This window comes from Myxine glutinosa, chromosome 2 (assembly GCF_964187855.1).
Source record: "Myxine glutinosa chromosome 2, kmMyxGlut1.1, whole genome shotgun sequence".
Classification (NCBI taxonomy): Eukaryota; Metazoa; Chordata; class Myxini; order Myxiniformes; family Myxinidae; genus Myxine; species Myxine glutinosa.
Window position 1 is genome coordinate 233910690 of NC_136262.1, and position 19854 is coordinate 233930543.

General features: G+C 50.8%; 1 protein-coding gene across 1 annotated transcript in view; it reads left to right on the top strand.

Moving 5' to 3' along the window:
* Positions 1–19854, top strand: part of NPR1 (natriuretic peptide receptor 1) — a 194499-nt gene that overhangs the window by 130030 nt on the left and 44615 nt on the right. The window contains exons 12-14 of the mRNA XM_068106078.2: positions 139–243; positions 454–525; positions 9430–9589. Of these exons, the coding sequence (XP_067962179.1) occupies positions 139–243; positions 454–525; positions 9430–9589 (337 nt within the window). The remainder of the gene's footprint in view (positions 1–138; positions 244–453; positions 526–9429; positions 9590–19854) is intronic.

Sequence of the window (19854 nt, forward strand, 5' to 3'; positions counted from 1 at the left end):
AAGTCAAAACAATCGAAGAAAGCACAACACATTGCACTTCTGAAACATTCATGTTTTGCGAACATTGTAAGAATAATGAGTTAACATTGTTTATCTGCTTGATGAGTCGTTTCCACCTCTCTCTCCTTTTCTTGCTAGATGCGAGATCTTGTAAGTGAACATCTCACCAGGTTTGTTGGTGCTTGCATTGACATGCCAAACATCTGCATCCTCACCGAGTACTGCCCGAGAGGCAGCCTACAGGTACAAACACTCTAAAAGTGTGTTCAAATATCAGCAAGAAAATTTTCACATTCTTTTTTACCTGCTTTTCATTATTCTTGTATGTGCGGAAAGTAAATACGTGGGGATAGTTCTTTGGTAATGGAAATAACTTTGGTAATTAAAAGATTATTTAAAAGTGAGAAAAAGGTAAACTTCAACCTATTAAATTTTCTGTTTTTCTTTGTTCAGGATATCTTGGAGAATGAAAGTATTACATTGGACTGGATGTTCAGATATTCTCTTATCAACGATATTGTTGTGGTAAGGTATTGTGAAATTTTCCATTTCATACATGTTTTACAAATCTTTAATGTCATATTTTCACGTTTATTGTCTATTATTTTTTTACAAAGCTCATCATTATTTACTTCAGCACATGGGGAGGCATTTGGCTCAAGGAAATGAAATGAGCATTTTTTTATACAAAGTCAAGGCTCATGTAATTGCTAGAAAACTTAACAGATCAGGATGCAACAGAACACAAGGAGTATGGAAAGAGAAAGGGGGTGGGGGACACCAACAGCAGGGCCGAAGGACAAAAATAGAGGAAGGTTGGACAAATAAGGGATGTGGGGAGTAATGAGGAGAAAGAATGAATGAGGAAAGAATAAAGTAAAGCTGGGTACTATATTGCGAGAGTCAGTCACCCTTTTAGGACGACTAAGACAATTCAGGCAAAGGATGTGCAGTGCAGGAACTCTTTCCTGCTGTGATACCTCTGGTGCCACAACCTGTCTTCGCTGCTTGGTATCCCACCATGACAATGCCATGGCTTCATCAATGTTGATGTTCATTAAGGGCAAGCCAACAATGATGAAAGCATAGGAGAGGAATCTTTCTAGTTTGTGGACCAACACTAGTTAGCGGATCCTGCGCGATGGTGCAGAATAACCATGCAATGTCGTAGTTTCAAGCACTCATCCATGGGCAATGCTAGAAGCATGACAGTCTCCCACATTATAAATCTTAAAAGACTCAATTACATCTGTCACCTGAAACTGGCAGAAGCAATCGACGAATTGCAAGTGTATGAGCTAAATTGGTCACCTCAAACTCAGGAATGTGTGATTGGCTTTCATTTTTGTTGCTTTTTGTTGCAGCAATCCCTCCATTGTTGTGCTCTGTACGTGGGGCATTCCAAATGTTCTATGAGATTGAGATTCTCACGGAAGTAGTAGGAACAGCAAGGCTTTTTATTTCTCATTATATAAGTATTAAATCAGCATTCATTTTTTTTAGTATTTATATGTACTTATATACTTAACAAGAATGACCACACTGTGGTCACGACCTGCAACACAAAACATATTGTTACGCAACTGTGATTAACACCACAGTTACGGATGACCGATTTGCGAGACTTTAACTCCCGAGGCGAACACTCAATGGCGGATTCAAGTTCAACACAAACGCGCGGAAGGGCAGACGCAGCGAAGCTCCGCAGCCTTATCTATTAAAATCAAACACCCAGGAAAACTGCGTTCAGATATTATGTACAAAAAGTAATATAAGGGTTTATTAGGAAAAGTAAAGCCAGTGAAAAAGCCCGCCGGTAAATCTAATAACTCTAATAAACCTAAATCGGGACGTCCCCACACGACTGACAGCAAACACAAACGAGGGAGATTAATCACGAAAATAACACGTCCCGTCGTTCAAAATATACGCGGAGATCGGGCTTATCTGTCTTTGTCGTCTTGTATTGTTGGTGTCCAGCACCGCTCCTTCCGGCCCGATCGCACACCACGAGGCCCCTCGCTCCAAGCACCACGCGTCCGACGCAGGCCAGCGGCTCCACTTGACCAGGGACAGGAAGGACTCCTTTCAACTCCACTCGACTCGACGCGGGAGTGCTGGCAGCCAAGTGCCAACGAACTGCTCAGTGCCAACTGGGTGTGCTCTCGTGTGTCTCCTGCGACTCCCTACAACCCGAACTGCACTCGAACTGCGACTGGAATGGCGTGTCCTCTCCAACTCTCCACCACCGCTCAACTCTCTGGTGCCTGCCTGCGTCTGCCAGTGCCTGCCACGAACTCAACTCAACTCAACTCCTCGAACTGGCGTCCGACCGTGGCGCCTATATTGGTGGCCGATGACGTCACATTGCGCACTCCTCAGCCAATCAAAGCCTCCCGCGACTCCTGACATCTCCCCCGTTACGCGACCCTGCGGTCCTGGCATAACACGTGCCGGCCAGGTTTGTAGGCCTTTGGAGGTGTACACGGTGGCGGCCAATTGTGGTGGTGTTTTTGACCTGGTTTCCTGTCAATTTAATACGAAGTCCTTGTCAGGGAAAGGGGATTATTTAATGTTGCGCTAAGGACCTAACTAATGTTTATGTGGTTTGCAGTGCCATAATGGACAAAGGTTTGATTACTAGGTGATACTCACAGGGGCGTTACCTTTAATCCCTCACTATTTAACACTCGGACCTCCAGGTAGATCCACACTCATACATCTTACCCCGACAACCGCCTGAACATCAATAACTTATTACATGTAGAGTCCCTGTCACGACAGCCGAATACCTACCTATTCAGATCTACCTAGCTCTAGATGTTGCATTACCAAATTCATAACACAGCCCCCCCCCTGGAACCGTAGCTCCTGCAAGGTTCACCGCAGGCGCTACCATTCCAGCCTTAACACTTACTGTCACACACTTAATTAACCTATGAAATAAATCAGGAAGGGCTGTGGGAAGTGAGTCGGACTACCTACCTACACTTCCTTAACATGCTGAACCCCTTAACCATCATGCAAGTATGTACATCTTCTTCGTTGTTCCTGTGGAGGGAGGAAACAACAACACACAACACTAACTTAACCACAAAACTTAACCATCTTTCCAAACTCAAAACTCTAACCTTTGTACATACCCCGGTCTACAGACCGCGTCCCCCGGTGGATGCCACAAGACACAACCTCACCTGCGGGGCCATCCCCAATGCATCCCACTAAATTTCCACGGGCCCTGTCCAGATGTTACAGGTGAGTGACACGGCTCGGTGGATTTCGCCCACATTCATGCAACACAGACCCCTTAACCACTCATTCTCATTCCATAGGTCATCAAGGCATTTCAAAAATCAACAAAGCACTTATTCCCAATACACCCCCTGCAGGACCATGGCATTGATGTCATTCACGTGTGTGTGCATTCCTCAACTAGGCAGCGGGGAGGTACCGCACAAAAAGATGGTGGGGGCGCATCAGGCTGTGGTGCCCGCAGTCCCAAAAACAAGTCAACCGACTTACAAGTTCATTGCCCCCCCCCCTTCACCTCTTGGCCCCATGACAGCCCAACAGCCCCTTTCCGCCGTTACCTCGCCGGTGAGGGTCTCCACACACACCAGGCTCCTTTGCCTCCTGCTTTCGCGCAGCAACACGGGTCACCGGGGGACTTCCTCACCCCGCGGCGCCCAACCAGACCCTCCACCGACGAGCTCCAATTTCCAGTTACCACCGGCTGCCAGGGGTAATTGCCGCAGAGGGGGGCCCGCAGGCATCGCTCCTCAGAGCTTGCTCTGTACCTGCGGACACACACACCTTCCCCACCCACAAGACCCCAAAACACACTTCCTCCCCCCGCTGCCATTCAATTCTCCACACAACTCAGCACAATTCAGTACAATTCATAGATGGTGTAAAAGGTGTTACAAGGCTTGCCATGGCCTGCCAATGTGAAATCCCATTCACAGTTCGAATCATTGAATCCTTACACATTTCCATTAGCACATTTCCAAAAAGCACAATTTATCGCCCCTCATTATCTCCAATAATCATCACTCACTCTCCAGGTTCCACTCTCACGACCACATCAAAACACCTAACCACAATACAAAAACATACGCCACCCACAAGACACTGTGGCTCCCATTCCATCCCCTCACCGGCCATGTCATCACTCTCACCCGCCTCCCAACTCCAATTTACATGTCCCCAATTTCCCAAAGCAAATCCTGAAGCCTGGGACAGTACTCCTCAAAGCACTCACCTTAAGTGCAGGTAGTTGCAGGTTGGTCAGGTCCAAGAGTGTCATCCACCCTTCACAATCCCAAAATTTCACATTGGGCCTACCAAATACTTCCAAATTTCTCTTTTGTCCCCACTACACTGGCAGGTATGTGGATCCGCATCCAACGGTGATCATCACTACACAACTACCTGTGGCCACGACAGCTCTGCACCTCTACCGTGCAAGGGTCACCGGGACAAGGTGAGCAGTCAAAACGCCAACATGGCCCATGAGTGTCCATAAGGGTGCGACCCACCATCCATCCTTCGGCCCCCCTGCGAGGAACACAGCTGCAGCAGCCCCAGCTGGCCAATGTGGTGAGCACTTGCTGCCACAACACACACTACCGCACACACAACCTCGGCCCTGGGGGGCACGGTCGCAGTGCGTGGCATCCCTACAGCCACGTCCCCTGCACCTCCCCATCATCCCCCAGTCCGACTACAGAACTGCAGCCCCCCAGTGCTCACCCACACTTGACCACACCAAGGTCCAGTCAACAGCCATGCTCCACCAGGAGACCCACCCAGAAGACATGGTCCACACACCTCGGACACGCACAGCACCACGTTGACCCTCAGGCTACACAACTACATCCCCATCATCCCGCGTCCCAAATATCAGCACAGTTGCCCCCGCAACCAGTTGAAAGCTGTGTCTTGCTACCCTATTAATTTCATCACAGCCTCCAACACTTTGGTCTACACACCTGGATCAATAATGGCGTCACTATACAGTGTCCACCATGGCATTTCACAATCCACCCTTAAATTTGCATCTAACCCACAGATTACCCATGCCAAACATTTGTCACCTTTTACTAACCTCACCAAAGAAGGATGCTTTGCCATACACATGCCAGCCGAGCATGGCCCATATGCTCGGCTCGTTACACATCTCCCGATTCACATCCCCATGGCTCTCTTCCCAACCCGAGAGTCCATAAATCATAACGGAGCATCTGTGGAAGGTCACTCACACCATCACGTTCCACAGATGCCCCAATGGTTGTCCGGCAGGCTATCTCCATCCCTGTCCATTCGGTTTGACCCGCGTCCATAGACCAACCACCATGCCAGGTCACCACATGCTGGTTGTCCCAGAGTCCCTGGAGGAGAGTGCCAGGCCGCATGCCCGGGTGGTCACCACATCAGTCCCAAGTTGGCCGTCCGCAGTGCCACCACCAAAGCGCGACCCACAACACCTCCCCCTAGTGGTCCTCAATATTTGCCATCCCAGGCTTGAGAAACCACCTCGGACCTCCCTGGAGGTCTTAACCCCCACCAGGGTCCGGTGACCCTGCCGGCCCGAGCCACCAGCTCGGACGGCGCCCCGACGGACAAGGGACGCCACACTCCACCAGACCCCCCGTGGGACCCAGGTCGTACCTCGACACCCAAGGCTGGACCCCACGTCCAAATCTCGCCATCACAGCCCCCCAGCTGGCTGGCATACCCAAATTTTGAAAGGGGCAACTTTTGCCCGAGGCCATCACCCATGACCTCTCCATATCCAGATCCCGCAGCCCGGGGACCAATCCCCACCATGGCTGCTCCAAATCAAGTTCCCATTGTAATTTTATTTTAAATTTTATTTTACAAATTTTCATTCCCACCGCCAAACCGCAGCTGCAGGGAACAACCTCTACCACCGGTTGTTCTGCCCCTCCCTGCAGTTGATCCAAATTCCCTACAGGGACCAAATCTCCAGAAGCTCTATCTCCCGATCCTCCAAGATCCAAATCCAGCCCGGAGCCAACACACTCCCCCAACTGGTTGTCCAATTTTGGAGCCTCGGTTTCCAAATAGCAGTGTACAGTGAGCGTCCCCTCGGTCATTCCAACCACCTCCTTGGACCAACTCACCTCTTCCCCCAGACTCCTTTGAACCCGACCAACCTCCTGCTTGATGGTATTGTCCCAGATCTCCAGTCGCTCCTGCATAAAATCACTCACCCTTTCATTATCCATTAGTGGCCCCCACAGGCCTTTCTCAATTAACCCTTGCTCCTGCTCTTTTATGCGGGTTTCCAACCCCCTCACCTCCTCGGCCAATTTGCCCCCTTGTCGGTTGAGCAATCCCCATTCCTCACTCTGCTGTAGCATTCTGGCATCCACCCGGCCCCGATAGCCTTCCAGGTCCCCATTTGCTTTATCAATTCGAGCATTTGTGGCACCAATCTGACCCTCCAACTTTTCCCCCATTTGGACAGCCTGCGTCACGCCCTCCTCTATTTTTGACATTAATTCTTCCCGTTTCAATTCAATTTCCACCCCTATGGCTTTTTCCATCTCCCCCATTTGAGTTTCTACTTTACCCTCAAATTTCCCCAGTCTGTCCGTAATTTGGTTTTGCACTCTCCCTTCTATGCCATCAATTCGTTCCCCCAGCTGCTGTGCCATTTCCCCAATTTTTCCTTCCAATTGTTCATTCCTTTCCTTTATTTCATTCCCTTGTTCATTCATTTGTTCATTCATCACCTCCATTTTTCCCTCCAATCCATCGATTTTGCTGACCATCCCTTTGATTTGTTCTTTCAATCCCTCCTTTAATCCTTCAATTTTATCACTCTGGGCATTCAGTTCCCCTTTTAACCCATCAATTTTATTTCCCAACCCACTTTTCATTTGTCCCATTTGTTCCTCCAATCGATCACTCATTCCCTTCATTCCTTCCCTACATTCCTTACTCATTTTATTTTCCAGCCCGTCAATTTTTCGAAGCAATTGACCCAACATCTGGTCGGTTGTCGGGGCCGTTCCTACTGCTCCCGACTCCCCGGTGGGGGAGGGGGATAAGTTGGTGCTCGGGACGAGGGAGGTTCCAAGGCTCACCTCTGCATCTAATTCCCCTATTTCCGGCTCACTCCCAACGCTGACGGAGGCCTCGCTGCGTACTTCCATCTCATCAATTTCCGACATCCGCTTTCCGGAAGATTGTTTCCCGCGCGCGTATTTATTTCAATTCCAAAAACACAATTTAAATTTGACGAAGACGCGATATCGCGCTCCGTATGCCCAATTGATTATTAAATTTCTCCGCCTCGCCTATCCAAATTTTGCGTTCGAACGTCGGACGCAATGTACGCCCGACCGTGTCGATGTCTCGCCGCGGACAAAAAAATTTGTCCGACGGATTCGAATCCTACACTCCTGACACCACTTGTTACGCAACTGTGATTAACACCACAGTTACGGATGACCGATTTGCGAGACTTTAACTCCCGAGGCGAACACTCAATGGCGGATTCAAGTTCAACACAAACGCGCGGAAGGGCAGACGCAGCGAAGCTCCGCAGCCTTATCTATTAAAATCAAACACCCAGGAAAACTGCGTTCAGATATTATGTACAAAAAGTAATATAAGGGTTTATTAGGAAAAGTAAAGCCAGTGAAAAAGCCCGCCGGTAAATCTAATAACTCTAATAAACCTAAATCGGGACGTCCCCACACGACTGACAGCAAACACAAACGAGGGAGATTAATCACGAAAATAACACGTCCCGTCGTTCAAAATATACGCGGAGATCGGGCTTATCTGTCTTTGTCGTCTTGTATTGTTGGTGTCCAGCACCGCTCCTTCCGGCCCGATCGCACACCACGAGGCCCCTCGCTCCAAGCACCACGCGTCCGACGCAGGCCAGCGGCTCCACTTGACCAGGGACAGGAAGGACTCCTTTCAACTCCACTCGACTCGACGCGGGAGTGCTGGCAGCCAAGTGCCAACGAACTGCTCAGTGCCAACTGGGTGTGCTCTCGTGTGTCTCCTGCGACTCCCTACAACCCGAACTGCACTCGAACTGCGACTGGAATGGCGTGTCCTCTCCAACTCTCCACCACCGCTCAACTCTCTGGTGCCTGCCTGCGTCTGCCAGTGCCTGCCACGAACTCAACTCAACTCAACTCCTCGAACTGGCGTCCGACCGTCGCCTATATTGGTGGCCGATGACGTCACATTGCGCACTCCTCAGCCAATCAAAGCCTCCCGCGACTCCTGACATCTCCCCCGTTACGCGACCCTGCGGTCCTGGCATAACACGTGCCGGCCAGGTTTGTAGGCCTTTGGAGGTGTACACGGTGGCGGCCAATTGTGGTGGTGTTTTTGACCTGGTTTCCTGTCAATTTAATACGAAGTCCTTGTCAGGGAAAGGGGATTATTTAATGTTGCGCTAAGGACCTAACTAATGTTTATGTGGTTTGCAGTGCCATAATGGACAAAGGTTTGATTACTAGGTGATACTCACAGGGGCGTTACCTTTAATCCCTCACTATTTAACACTCGGACCTCCAGGTAGATCCACACTCATACATCTTACCCCGACAACCGCCTGAACATCAATAACTTATTACATGTAGAGTCCCTGTCACGACAGCCGAATACCTACCTATTCAGATCTACCTAGCTCTAGATGTTGCATTACCAAATTCATAACAATATATTTTTCACCTCCTCTGTTCATTCAACTCCCTCATCCTTGCTGTTAGAAGGTATTATACAATTAATCTCCGAGGGTCTTCATGGTTTGGTGTAATATCAATTACGACTCTTGACGGACAGCTGGGTCTGGTTTCAGGCAACTAGTACACTCACTATGTACAGGAGCAGCAGGAAGGGTTATTTTATTATCTTCTGTGGAGTATATAGATTGCAGTAGATCTAGGCAGTAGATCCAATGCAAGTCGTGGCGAAATCTTCCCCGTTCTTCCTTGCTGCCCGGATTCGTCAGGGCAGCGCGGTCATGCTCAGAGTGCCGATTGGTCCCATGGAGCAGCCCTTTCCCTCTTGTCTATGTCTCTTCTCTCGCTCTCTCTCTCTATCTGTCTAACTCTGTCGTGGCTCTGACGTCGTGAAGGTGGGAGTACACCATCCTGGATGTGAGGAATCTCTGGGTTGCTCCTGTGAGATCGGTCAGCTGTCTCACTGCCGCATCCTTGTTCAAGAGAACTGTCCGGGGCTATACAACAACAATAACAATAATAATAACAACAACAACAATAACCATTCACGCACTCATTATTTAGACGCTTTGAATAATATATATAATTTGTAATTTATTATTACCTTTTAAAATGTGCTTTAATGGATTATTTGTTACTTTAAAATGTGTTTTGCTCCTATTTTTATTAAATCTCTCCCCATTCCCTTCAGGGCATGGCTTTCCTCCACAGTAGTGTCATTGGTTCACATGGCAACCTCAAGTCCAGTAATTGTGTAGTTGACAGCAGGTTTGTGCTGAAGATTACTGATTATGGACTCGCAAGCTTCCGTTCAGGTTCTGACAATGAGGATGCCCACTCAAACTACTCCAGTAAGTCACATTTCCAACATTCATTCCTTCGTCCTCATCGGTTTTGGGCACTTCATTGGTTCATCTTCTGACTGGCAAAACCATCTTAGTTAATAACGCTAATATTTGGAATTTTTAGTCATTATGTCATTTATTCTGGTGATGCCTTTGTTGATAGTCTAAGTAGATCACCTTCTAAAACTTTCAAATTGATGACCTTTGGGATATGCTGTGTGAGCATTTGCTTGTAAATGCATAAAAATGCACTGTGCAAGGTTACGTACACAAAATAAGGTGGATGTGAACAGGTAGACCAGGGATGTACAGACAAACATCAAAGTGAGTAGAGAAAGAAACAGACAGCAAATTAATCGAATTTTGTTTCCTTCTTATGAATATAAATGATTTTGGCAACTTTCCATCTCTTATATGAATAAGAGAAAATTGATATATGTGGAAACATTGCACACCCAGACCAGGAATCGAACCCAGGTCCATCTGGTGAGCCGAACCAGTGCTCTGCCATCTGAGTATTCTGGGCGATCCTGACCAAGCAAGCATCCACCAATGCTTCCGGGGCACTCCCTGCCAGCCATATGAGCACCAACAGCCTGATCACGAGAGGGCCTTCCTCCAATGAGGAGACAAATCCATGTTTTCTATTATAAACACCACTGGGGGCGTAGTGAAGCAATTAGATTCATGAACAGGATTAAATAATGAAATTGATATATGTGGGAAAATTACGTGTCCAGACCAGGAATCAAACCCAGGTCCTCTGGTGAGCCGTACCAGTGCTCTGCCATCTGAGGTATCTGGGCGACGCCATAAAGTGTTCATTTATTTAAAAGAGAAAAATACCAGAAGTTCATTGAGAGCAGTAGATTAGGAGGTGGTATAAGATTTTGTCGATGGTGAGTGAATATATTTGAAGAAAATTATTTGACACCCTATTTTTCATGATTTGACTGGTTTTAGGTGTGGAAGTGTTGTTTTCAAGTGTTCAACATTGTTGAACAAAATAATTTAGAATTTTGTAATTGGCTTGTTCTGGTGTTTGCCATCCTACTGTCACAAATGCACTGTTGCGTTGATCAGTGATAGCGATAAGCCGTGGAATGCCTAATTTCTTGGACAGGTGAGCAGGCGAGTCACAGTGAGTCCTGGATTGCAACTGGAGTCAGTTTTGTAAAATTGTCAAAGGCTCATGGAGGAATTTCGACATTCTTTTATATATCCTGGAAATATCCACTTCATTCTTAAGATAGGGAAACATCTCATGTTGAACTCATTGTTGATTAGTGTGGTATTGGCGACAATGACAATGACAATTAGCATAGACAATAAGGTTGACATTTCAAAAGCCTAAGAGGCCTGTCGCAGGATGGGTTAGTCAGGAACATTTGCAATTTAGAAAGCTGGTCAATATGGAGTGTATACCATGGTATAGGAATAAGATCAGTAATATGAATCTTGATTTGTTATTCAGGATTATTGTAAGCGATGCCTCTAATTTTATAACACTGTCTGAGGAAAGAGACAAATGAGGAGAATATCACAACAAATTGACCAACTTGCACAGTAAGGTCTTATAGCGTAAGGAGAGGTCACTGAGAACTGATGTTAATGGAGCACTCTGGATTGCAGCTGATGAAAACAACAACCTGAATTGTGCTTTACCCAAAGTTACTCATGCAAACAAAAAACATCCGAATCGGAAATCGGAAATGAGAACCATGATGTCATTGGCATCCAGCACATGGACTGGCTTATCCTATGAAGCTGTACCTGTACATACAATACAATGAGCATGAATAGTGCCACTAGATGTGGACATAGCATGACAATGATGGTCCACTAACCTTCTTCTCCCTCTGGATTTTTTTTTTTTTAGACACGGTATATTCAATATTGCTTAATTCCACCATGGTAATGTATGGAGATAATCAAAAATATAATCTGTAGTGTCCCTTTATACTCTGACACATGTAAAGATGGACAGGCGTTTGTTAATTTTAATCTCGTGGAGATATATGACGGTGTCACAGCTGGGGCCACCCATCCAGGCTGAGATCTCCCTCTCCACAGGTTTCTACGCTGAATAATATTAAAACAGAGCAGGATAGATTCCAGCCACATGGAATGAGCTGATGGAGTAGAAAGTAAATGTAATCATGGAAGTAAATTCCAAATTCGAGCTCCTGAGTGCTGCATTCCCTTTTTTCATACGAGAAGTCTATTCGGCACAACTGCGATTTACTTTTTAATAGTTTCAATTTCTCTGATGAACATTGATTATGACCAATGATTTTTGTCTTTTTATGTCTCTGAAGCTAAAGGTGTCTTAGGCATTACGTTTTTGGATTGTCTGTCTGCCTTTTTGTGTGTGTGTGTGTGTGTGTGTGTGTGTGTGTAGCGGACTTCCGTTACCCTGATAACTTGTGAACTGCTTGAGGGATTTTGTCCAACCTTGGTACAAGTATGCACTATGATGCAAAGATGAACTGATTCGATTTTGGGGTCCAAAGGTTAAAGGTCTATGATCATTTGACCTTTAATTAAAGATCTTTGTTACCACAATAACTGGTAATCCACAGAAGGGATTTCAACCAAACTTGGCACAAATATGGAATGCAATACAAAGATTAACTATTTCAATTTTGAGATCAACAGGTCAAAGGTCATGTGCCCTTTGAAAATCTTCTTTTTTTTTTGCTGCGCAAAGTTAAAGCTCGTGGAAGAGCTAGAACACATAACATGTCAGGATGCAACAGCACAAAAGGAACATCAGAAAGAAGGAGGAGAAACACCAACACCAGGGCCAAGGGGCAAAAGAGATGGAGACGGACAAACAAGGGATGTGGGTATGGATGAGCATTAGGGGAGAATGCAGGGGCTGGAGAAGATGGAAACAGAAGCAAAGTCGTAGGAAGGAAAAAATAGAAATTTGGGGGGAGAGGGGGAGGGAAGGTGGTATCACAGGGGTAGAGAATATTATGGTTTTGAATGGGGGCTGTTCAACTTAATCTGAGATGGTGGTGAACAGCTCTCTTGAAAACCTGGAGGGACGAATGATATTGAAGATAATGTGGAAGCAGGGGCGGACTGAGCAGTCGGGCATTTGGGCACCAACCGAGGGCCTGGGCCATCAATGGGCCCGTGCTCATAATATTTAATAAATAAGTAAATAAACAACTTTTAAAAGGTTTACGTTTTCAGAAATGGGAGAGGAAGGGGATTTTAGAAAGTACAGTATATTTAAACATAGTATTAAAGCGCGGCGTTACGCGCACTGCTTGCGAGCAAGGAGGAAGCGGACAAGCGGTAACTTATAAGCATCTTTATTTCAGGAGCTCACTGTAACACTGGCGCGCTCCGGGCTGCGCGCCCGGTGTATATCATGAGGCCACGCCTACCCCTCGGGCGTGGCCACCGCCCACTTGGTGCGCGGAATGATGTCACCACGCCAGTGGGCTTTTGTGTCCGCCACACGCGCCCCCCCAGAATTCCCGCGCACCTGGAGGGCCAGTTTGCGGGGCAGACGAATGACCCGGCCGAAGCGCCCCCTGGCGATCGGCGGCGTCCGGGGTGCAGGGATGCCAGGTGGGATGCCCCTGGCTGCCCCTGGGATGGGTGCAGGACCGGGGGGCGGCGTGGCGGCGGGGCTGGGCGGTGCCGGGGGTCCGCCCGCAGGGGGTCGGCCCCGACGTGCGGGTCGGGCCACTGGCAGTGGATGGTCCACGTCGAGGTGGGCCGGCTTGAGGCGGTCTACCGAAACGCGGTCAGGAGTACCGCCGATGTCCAGGGTGAAGTGCTTCGCCCCGGTCTCCAGCACGCGGAAAGGCCCATCGTACGGGGGCCGCAGTGGTGTCCGGTGGGCATCGTGGCGGACGAAGACGTACTCCGCCGTGCGAAGCTCCGGGGCGACGTGCGTCGGTGGGTGCCCGTGGCATGCCGTTGGCACCGGGGCGAACCTCTGGGCGGTCTCTTGCAGAGCGGAGCGCTTCTGTGCCGCGGACCATGGTGCCGTGGCGTCGGGGAGGAACTCGCCCGGCACCCGCAGCGGTTGCCCGAAGACCAACTCCGCCGCGGATGCGCGCAGGTCCTCCTTGGGCGCCGTCCGGAGGCCCAGCAGGACCCAGGGGAGCCTGTCGACCCAGCCGCCGTCGCGGAGGGTGGCCCGGAGCGCGGCCTTCAATGAGCGGTGAAATCGCTCACACAGGCCATTAGCCTGGGGGTGGTAGGCCGTGGTTCGGTGCAGCCGGACCCCGAGCCCCTGCGCGACCGCCCCCCAGAGCTCCGAGGTGAACTGGGGGCTGCGGTCGGACGAGATGTCTGAGGGGGCGCCGAACCGGGCGACCCAGGTGGCGATGAAAGCCTGTGCGACATCGGCCGCCGTTGTCGACGCCAAGGGCACGGCCTCCGGCCACCGGGTGGTGCGGTCCACCATGGTGAGGACGTAGGTGAAACCCCGCGAGGGGGGCAGAGGTCCCACCAGGTCCACGTGGACGTGGTCAAACCGGCGTTCCGGCAGCGTGAATGGGGCCAACGGGGCCTGGGTGTGCCGGTGCACCTTGGCGCGCTGGCACGCGAGGCACGTCCTGGCCCAGCCGCGGACGGCCTTCCGGAGGCCATGCCAGACGAACTTGTCGGCGATCAGCCTTTGGGAGGCCCTCGCGCCCGGGTGGGACAGGCTGTGGATGGCGTCAAACACCTGGCACTGCCAGCCCACGGGCACGATGGGGGCAAGGACGTCCGAGGGAGACGTCGCACAAGAGGGCTGTGCCTACGCCGTCAAACGCCACCTCGGTGACGCGGAGGCCCGTGACGGCGGTCCGCAAGGCCTGGACGTCGGGGTCAGCGGCCTGGTCCGCTGCCATCCGGGCATAGTCGATGCCGAGGTGGACTGCGTGGGCGACGGCCCGGGAAAGGCAATCCGCCACCGGGTTGTCCTTCCCCGCGACGTGCTGGATGTCCGTCGAGTACTCGGACACGGCCGAGAGGTGACGCTGCTGCCGGCCGACCACGGCTCGGTGACCTTGCCCATCGCGAAGATCAGCGGCTTGTGGTCGACGAAGGCAGTGAACGCACGGCCCTCGAGCAGATGGCAGAAGTGCCTGACCGCCAAGTGAAGCCCGAGCAACTCGCGGTCGAAGGTACTGTAACGGCGTTCGGGCGGGCGAAGCTGCCGGCTAAAGAACGCCAGCGGTTGCCAAGCTCCACGCACCCATTGCTCGTGCACCGCGCCCACCGCGTAGTCCGAGGCATCGGTGGTGAGGGCGATCGGTGCATCGGGCGCCGGGTGCGCGAGCATGGTGGCGTTAGCCAAGGCGAGCTTCGCGCCCGTGAACGCCGTGTCCATCTGCTCGGTCCAGGTAACGTCGCCTTTGCCCGGCTTACCTCGGAGAGCTTTGTGCAGGGGGCGCAGGAGCTGGGCGATACGGGGCAGGAACCGATGGTAAAAGTTCACCATGCCCAGGAACTCCTGCAGCCCTCTGATCGTGCGGGGGCGCGGAAACCCCTTCACCACCTCCACCTTGGCCGGCAGGGGGACGGCTCCGTGCCTGGTGACACGGTGCCCCAGAAAATCGATTATGGTGGCGCCGAACTGGCACTTTGCAGGGTTCACAATCAGGCCATGCTGGCCCAGGCGTTCGAAGAGCGTGCGGAGGTGGCGTAGGTGCTCTTCGCGGGACGCGCTGGCGACGAGGATATCGTCCAGGTAGACGTAGACAAAATCCAAGTCACGCAGGACGCTGTCCATCAGTCGCTGGAACGCCTGAGCCGCATTCTTCAGACCGAATGGCATGCGCAGGAACTCGACGAGTCCGAATGGCGTGATGACCGCTGTCTTCGGGACGTCCTCCGGCCTGACGGGGACCTGATGGTAGCCGCGTATGAGGTCCACCTTCGAGAAGAAGGACATGCCCGCCAAACGGGCGGAAAAGTCCTGAATGTGGGGGACGGGGTAGCGGTCGGGAGTCGTGGCGTCATTGAGACGGCGATAGTCCCCGCACGGTCGCCATCCCCCGCCGGGCTTCGGCACGATGTGCAGCGGCGAGGCCCAAGCGCTCTCTGAGCGCCGAACGATGCCGAGTCGCTCCAAGGTAGCGAACGCCGCTTTTGCCACCGCCAGCTTCGTCGGCTCGAGGCGGCGTGCCCGGGCGTAGACCGGTGGCCCGACGGTGGGGATGTGATGGGCCACCCCGTGCTTGACGGCTCCCGCCGAGAAGGTGGGCCGCGTGAGGGCCGGGAAGCCGGCGAGGAGGCGGGTGAATGCGTCCGCTGCCGGAAGCATACAGACCAACGTGGCCGGAACCGAACCGTTCGGCAAGCCACTTGGCAAGCCGCTCGTTGAGCTGGGCAACGCACAAGCGAGCGAGCTGAACGTCTCGGCCTGGACAAGACGTCTGCACTTGACGTCGACCAGGAGCCCATTAGCGCACAGGAAGTCCACGCCAAGCAGTGCCATGGGCACGTCGGCGGTGACGAACGTCCATCGCAAAACCTGCCCTCCGAACCGCAGAGAGAGGCAGCGTTTTCCGTACGTACGGATGGGCGTCCCGTTCGCGGCAAGCAGCGCGGGGCCCCCACCCGCGGCGTGCTTGTCTGACGTGCCGGCGGGAACGACATTCACTTGCGCTCCCGTGTCGCACAGGTAACGGCGCCCGGAGAAGGTGTCCGTTATGAACAGCAGGCTGCTCGAACGGCCGGCGCTCATCGCCACTATTGAGCGCCGGCCCAGGCGTTTCCCGACCTGTTGAAGGAGCATGGCGGATGACACTGCCGAGCTTCGTGGCCGAACTTGGCGTGGAACCAGCACCAGGTGGTGGAGCTGGAGGAGCGCGGCTGGCTCCGCCAGGCCGGTGGAGTTGGCGGGTTTCCCCGCGGTGGCGGTTTTCGCCGCGGCGGTGGGCGGGGCGTGGCGGCGGTCACGAGGTGCGTATCAGCATGCTGCGTATGCTGTATAAGCTGATGCTGTGGATCAGCAGCATCAGCAGCAGCATCAGCAGCATCAGCCACGAGGGCCGTGACGGCCACGCCGACTCTCGCCCGCGTGTCCGAAGCGGCGAAGTACTTGTCCGCCTCGGCTGCCAATGCTCGGGGTTCCGTTAGCCCGGTCCCGGCCAACACGAGGCGAACCTGCGCTGGAAGTTGGCGACGGAAAAGCGCCCGGAATAGAGAACCGGGGGCTTCGTCGCCCAACAGTGACAGCATATGGTCCATTCGGACCGACGGGCGCGTGTCACCAAGCTCGGGGAGATCCAGGAGGCGGTCGGCCCGTGCGTCGTCCGTGAGGCCGAACGTGGCTAGGAGTAGCCGCTTGAGTGCCTCGTACTTGTGGCCGTCCGGTGGGTGGCGAAGGACGGGCACAACTCGAGCGGTCGTGCCGGGCCCGAGGGAGGCGACGACGTGGCAATAGCGCGTGTCATCGCCGGTGAGGCGCCGAAGCTGAAATTGGGCTTCGGCCTGGACGAACCAGACTTCGGCCTGAGCCTCCCAAAATTCGGGAAGTTTGATGAAGTTGGCCATGGCAATGGCGTCGCGTGTGGGAGGATCGCTCCGGCAGATCCAACGTCAAGGGGGTCACCAGTAAAGCGCGGCGTTACGCGCGCTGCTTGCGAGCAAGGAGGAAGCGGACAAGCGGTAACTTATAAGCGTCTTTATTTCAGGAGCTCACTGTAACACTGGCGCGCTCCGGGCTGCGCGCCCGGTGTATATCATGAGGCCACGCCTACCCCTCGGGCGTGGCCACCGCCCACTTGGTGCGCGGAATGATGTCACCACGCCAGTGGGCTTTTGTGTCCGCCACAGTATATTAATTGAGGGTTGAAAGTCGATTTTGATTGATTCCCGAAAAAAAATGAAGCAATGTCATTTATTGCTGTTAATACATTTTACTTGCTTTAACCAAACAACATTTGCCGCTGTTATAGCTTCATTTCAAACTTTACAGAGAATGGTTGTCTACTATATAAGAGAGCCGTTGGTCTGTCTGTCTGTCTGTCTGTCAGTTGCCATTTTTCTCAGAGATGGCTGAACAGATCTTCGTCAAACTTTCAGAGGTTCATCAGTGAGTACCTGGGAGTGTTTTAGGCAAAAATAAAAAAGGATTTTAAAAAAACTTAGTTTTTTTGATTTTTTAAAAATATCACTCTATAGTGCTTAAGCCCTTTTGATTAATGACATTTATATACAAGTACACATTCGCATAAATAAATACAAAACAATCACCTGACAAAATCACCAAATAATCAAAGCAATTCCGGAAGCGGTCGAAGTTGGTGGTATGGCTTCTTCTTCCTCTTGAACGTCATCATACTGCACTCAGAAATGTGACCAATGCCGCCATATATTTAACGAAAAGGGAAAATGATGATTTGACATTTGTGATGGATTCTGATTTGGATGTAATTGCTTTTCCATTATATTTGCCCTCATTTCAAATACTAGGGCGTGCCCGTACGTGGGTGCAAAAAAACATGCGTGCAAACAACAACAACAAAAAAAAACTTTGAAACCACGTGGCAGTAACGACCACAGAACCCCCCCCCCCCCCTCTATTTACATGAAATGGTTTGGTCCATTCGCAAAGCCAAAGCGAACGGCTTGCGAGTACGGTAGAACCCCCCCCCCCCCTCTATTTACATGAAATGGTTTGGTCCATTCGCAAAGCCAAAGCGAACGGCGAACGGCTAAATCGCCATAGCTCGGTAACTACTTCTCCGATTAATATGAAACCTTGAAAAGGCACATCCTCAGGTCCCCAGCAATATACCTGGCAAGTTTCAAGTATATCGGACCCGTGGTTGTCGAGAAACAGCGGTCACAGACAAACACACACACAGACACACACACAGACACACACACAGACACACACACAGAGATTACTGGAATTATAGATAGATGTTAATGTTTCTTTTTCCTTTGAGCAACGCTGGGTACTCCAGCTATAAATACTTAGAAACTTTACTCGGGGTACAAATGCAAATACAACTTTGGCTGGGGAGGGGGGGGAGGGCGTAACATAGGCTATGTGGCCGCGGCCTCATGTAGGGGGACAGGGGTGTTGTTGGACCGGGAGAGGGGCATCAATTCTCTATGTAAATGTGTACCGTGTAGCACCACCTGGTGATGGTGGCAGAGGGTATTACAATTTCCTCTTTTACCTGGGCAACACTGAGGTTAAAGCACTCTTTGCACGGGTAAATTTTTCCTCCTTCCCTTCTCCCCCTCCCTCAAAACGGAGGGGCCTGTCAAAGCCACCCCCCACCCGAAAACATGTACATGTAGTATATCTTTCCACTCCCTCTCCTCTCTCCCCGTCCCCCTTCCACTCCCTTCCTCACCCCTCCCTCTCCTGCCTCCACCCCGGCAATGCTGGGTACTCCTGCTAGTTAACCATAAATGTGCATTACATAAAACTGGGTTTGTATCCTCTTTTCCAAAAAAATTATTCACCATCTTCACACGCATTTTTTACTAATCTTAGTTCCGCCATCAAACCCCTTCTAGGGAATCTCCCAAAATCCAGAATCGCTGCTCACTCCACTCATTTGTCCCTCTTTTTTCCTACCTGTGAAACCAACTTCCACACAGGGGTGGACTCACGGTATTCTGGGCCCTCAGACAAAAGGGCCATCTACATGAAATTTTAAAGCGACACTTAGAGGGATGTTGAAATGGTAGTGCCCTGCCGTACCCGGGGTTGGGGTGAGGACAAATAATGGAGAGGGCATAGTGTGCAATCCAGTGATGTATATACAGAGAGTCTGGCCACCTTCTTTTGATCTCGCTGCATGGCTACGTCATTGGCCAAGCCATGCCACGTGATTTTCAGGCGCCATTTTGTTACCCATCAAATTATTCTGCAAATTATCGTCGAATTTTCACGCATTAGTGCATTTTTTTCGCTTTTCATTGTGGTTGAAATGGTTTGTTGTACTTTCTGTTCATTTATACATCGCTGCCAAAAAAGAATATCGCATCAGAACAGCAAAGTCCAAATAAGTTAAAGTAGATGGACAACTCGGAAGCAAATCAATGGCTATGAGACTGACTGTATGGTTAAAAAATTGAAGTGAATTGAAAATTCATGATCTGCCAATGCTTGTGTGTTCACAATGTGCGCCTCTTTGTTTCAGGAATTTTCGGTTTTATTATACTTGACCAGGCAAAAGGGTGCTTAACTTGGCAAAGTAAATTCCAAGATAAGTATTATCCAATAATATGAATTTTGTCTCAAAACTACAAGGATGATATATCAGCCGAAAGCAAAGTGAAAC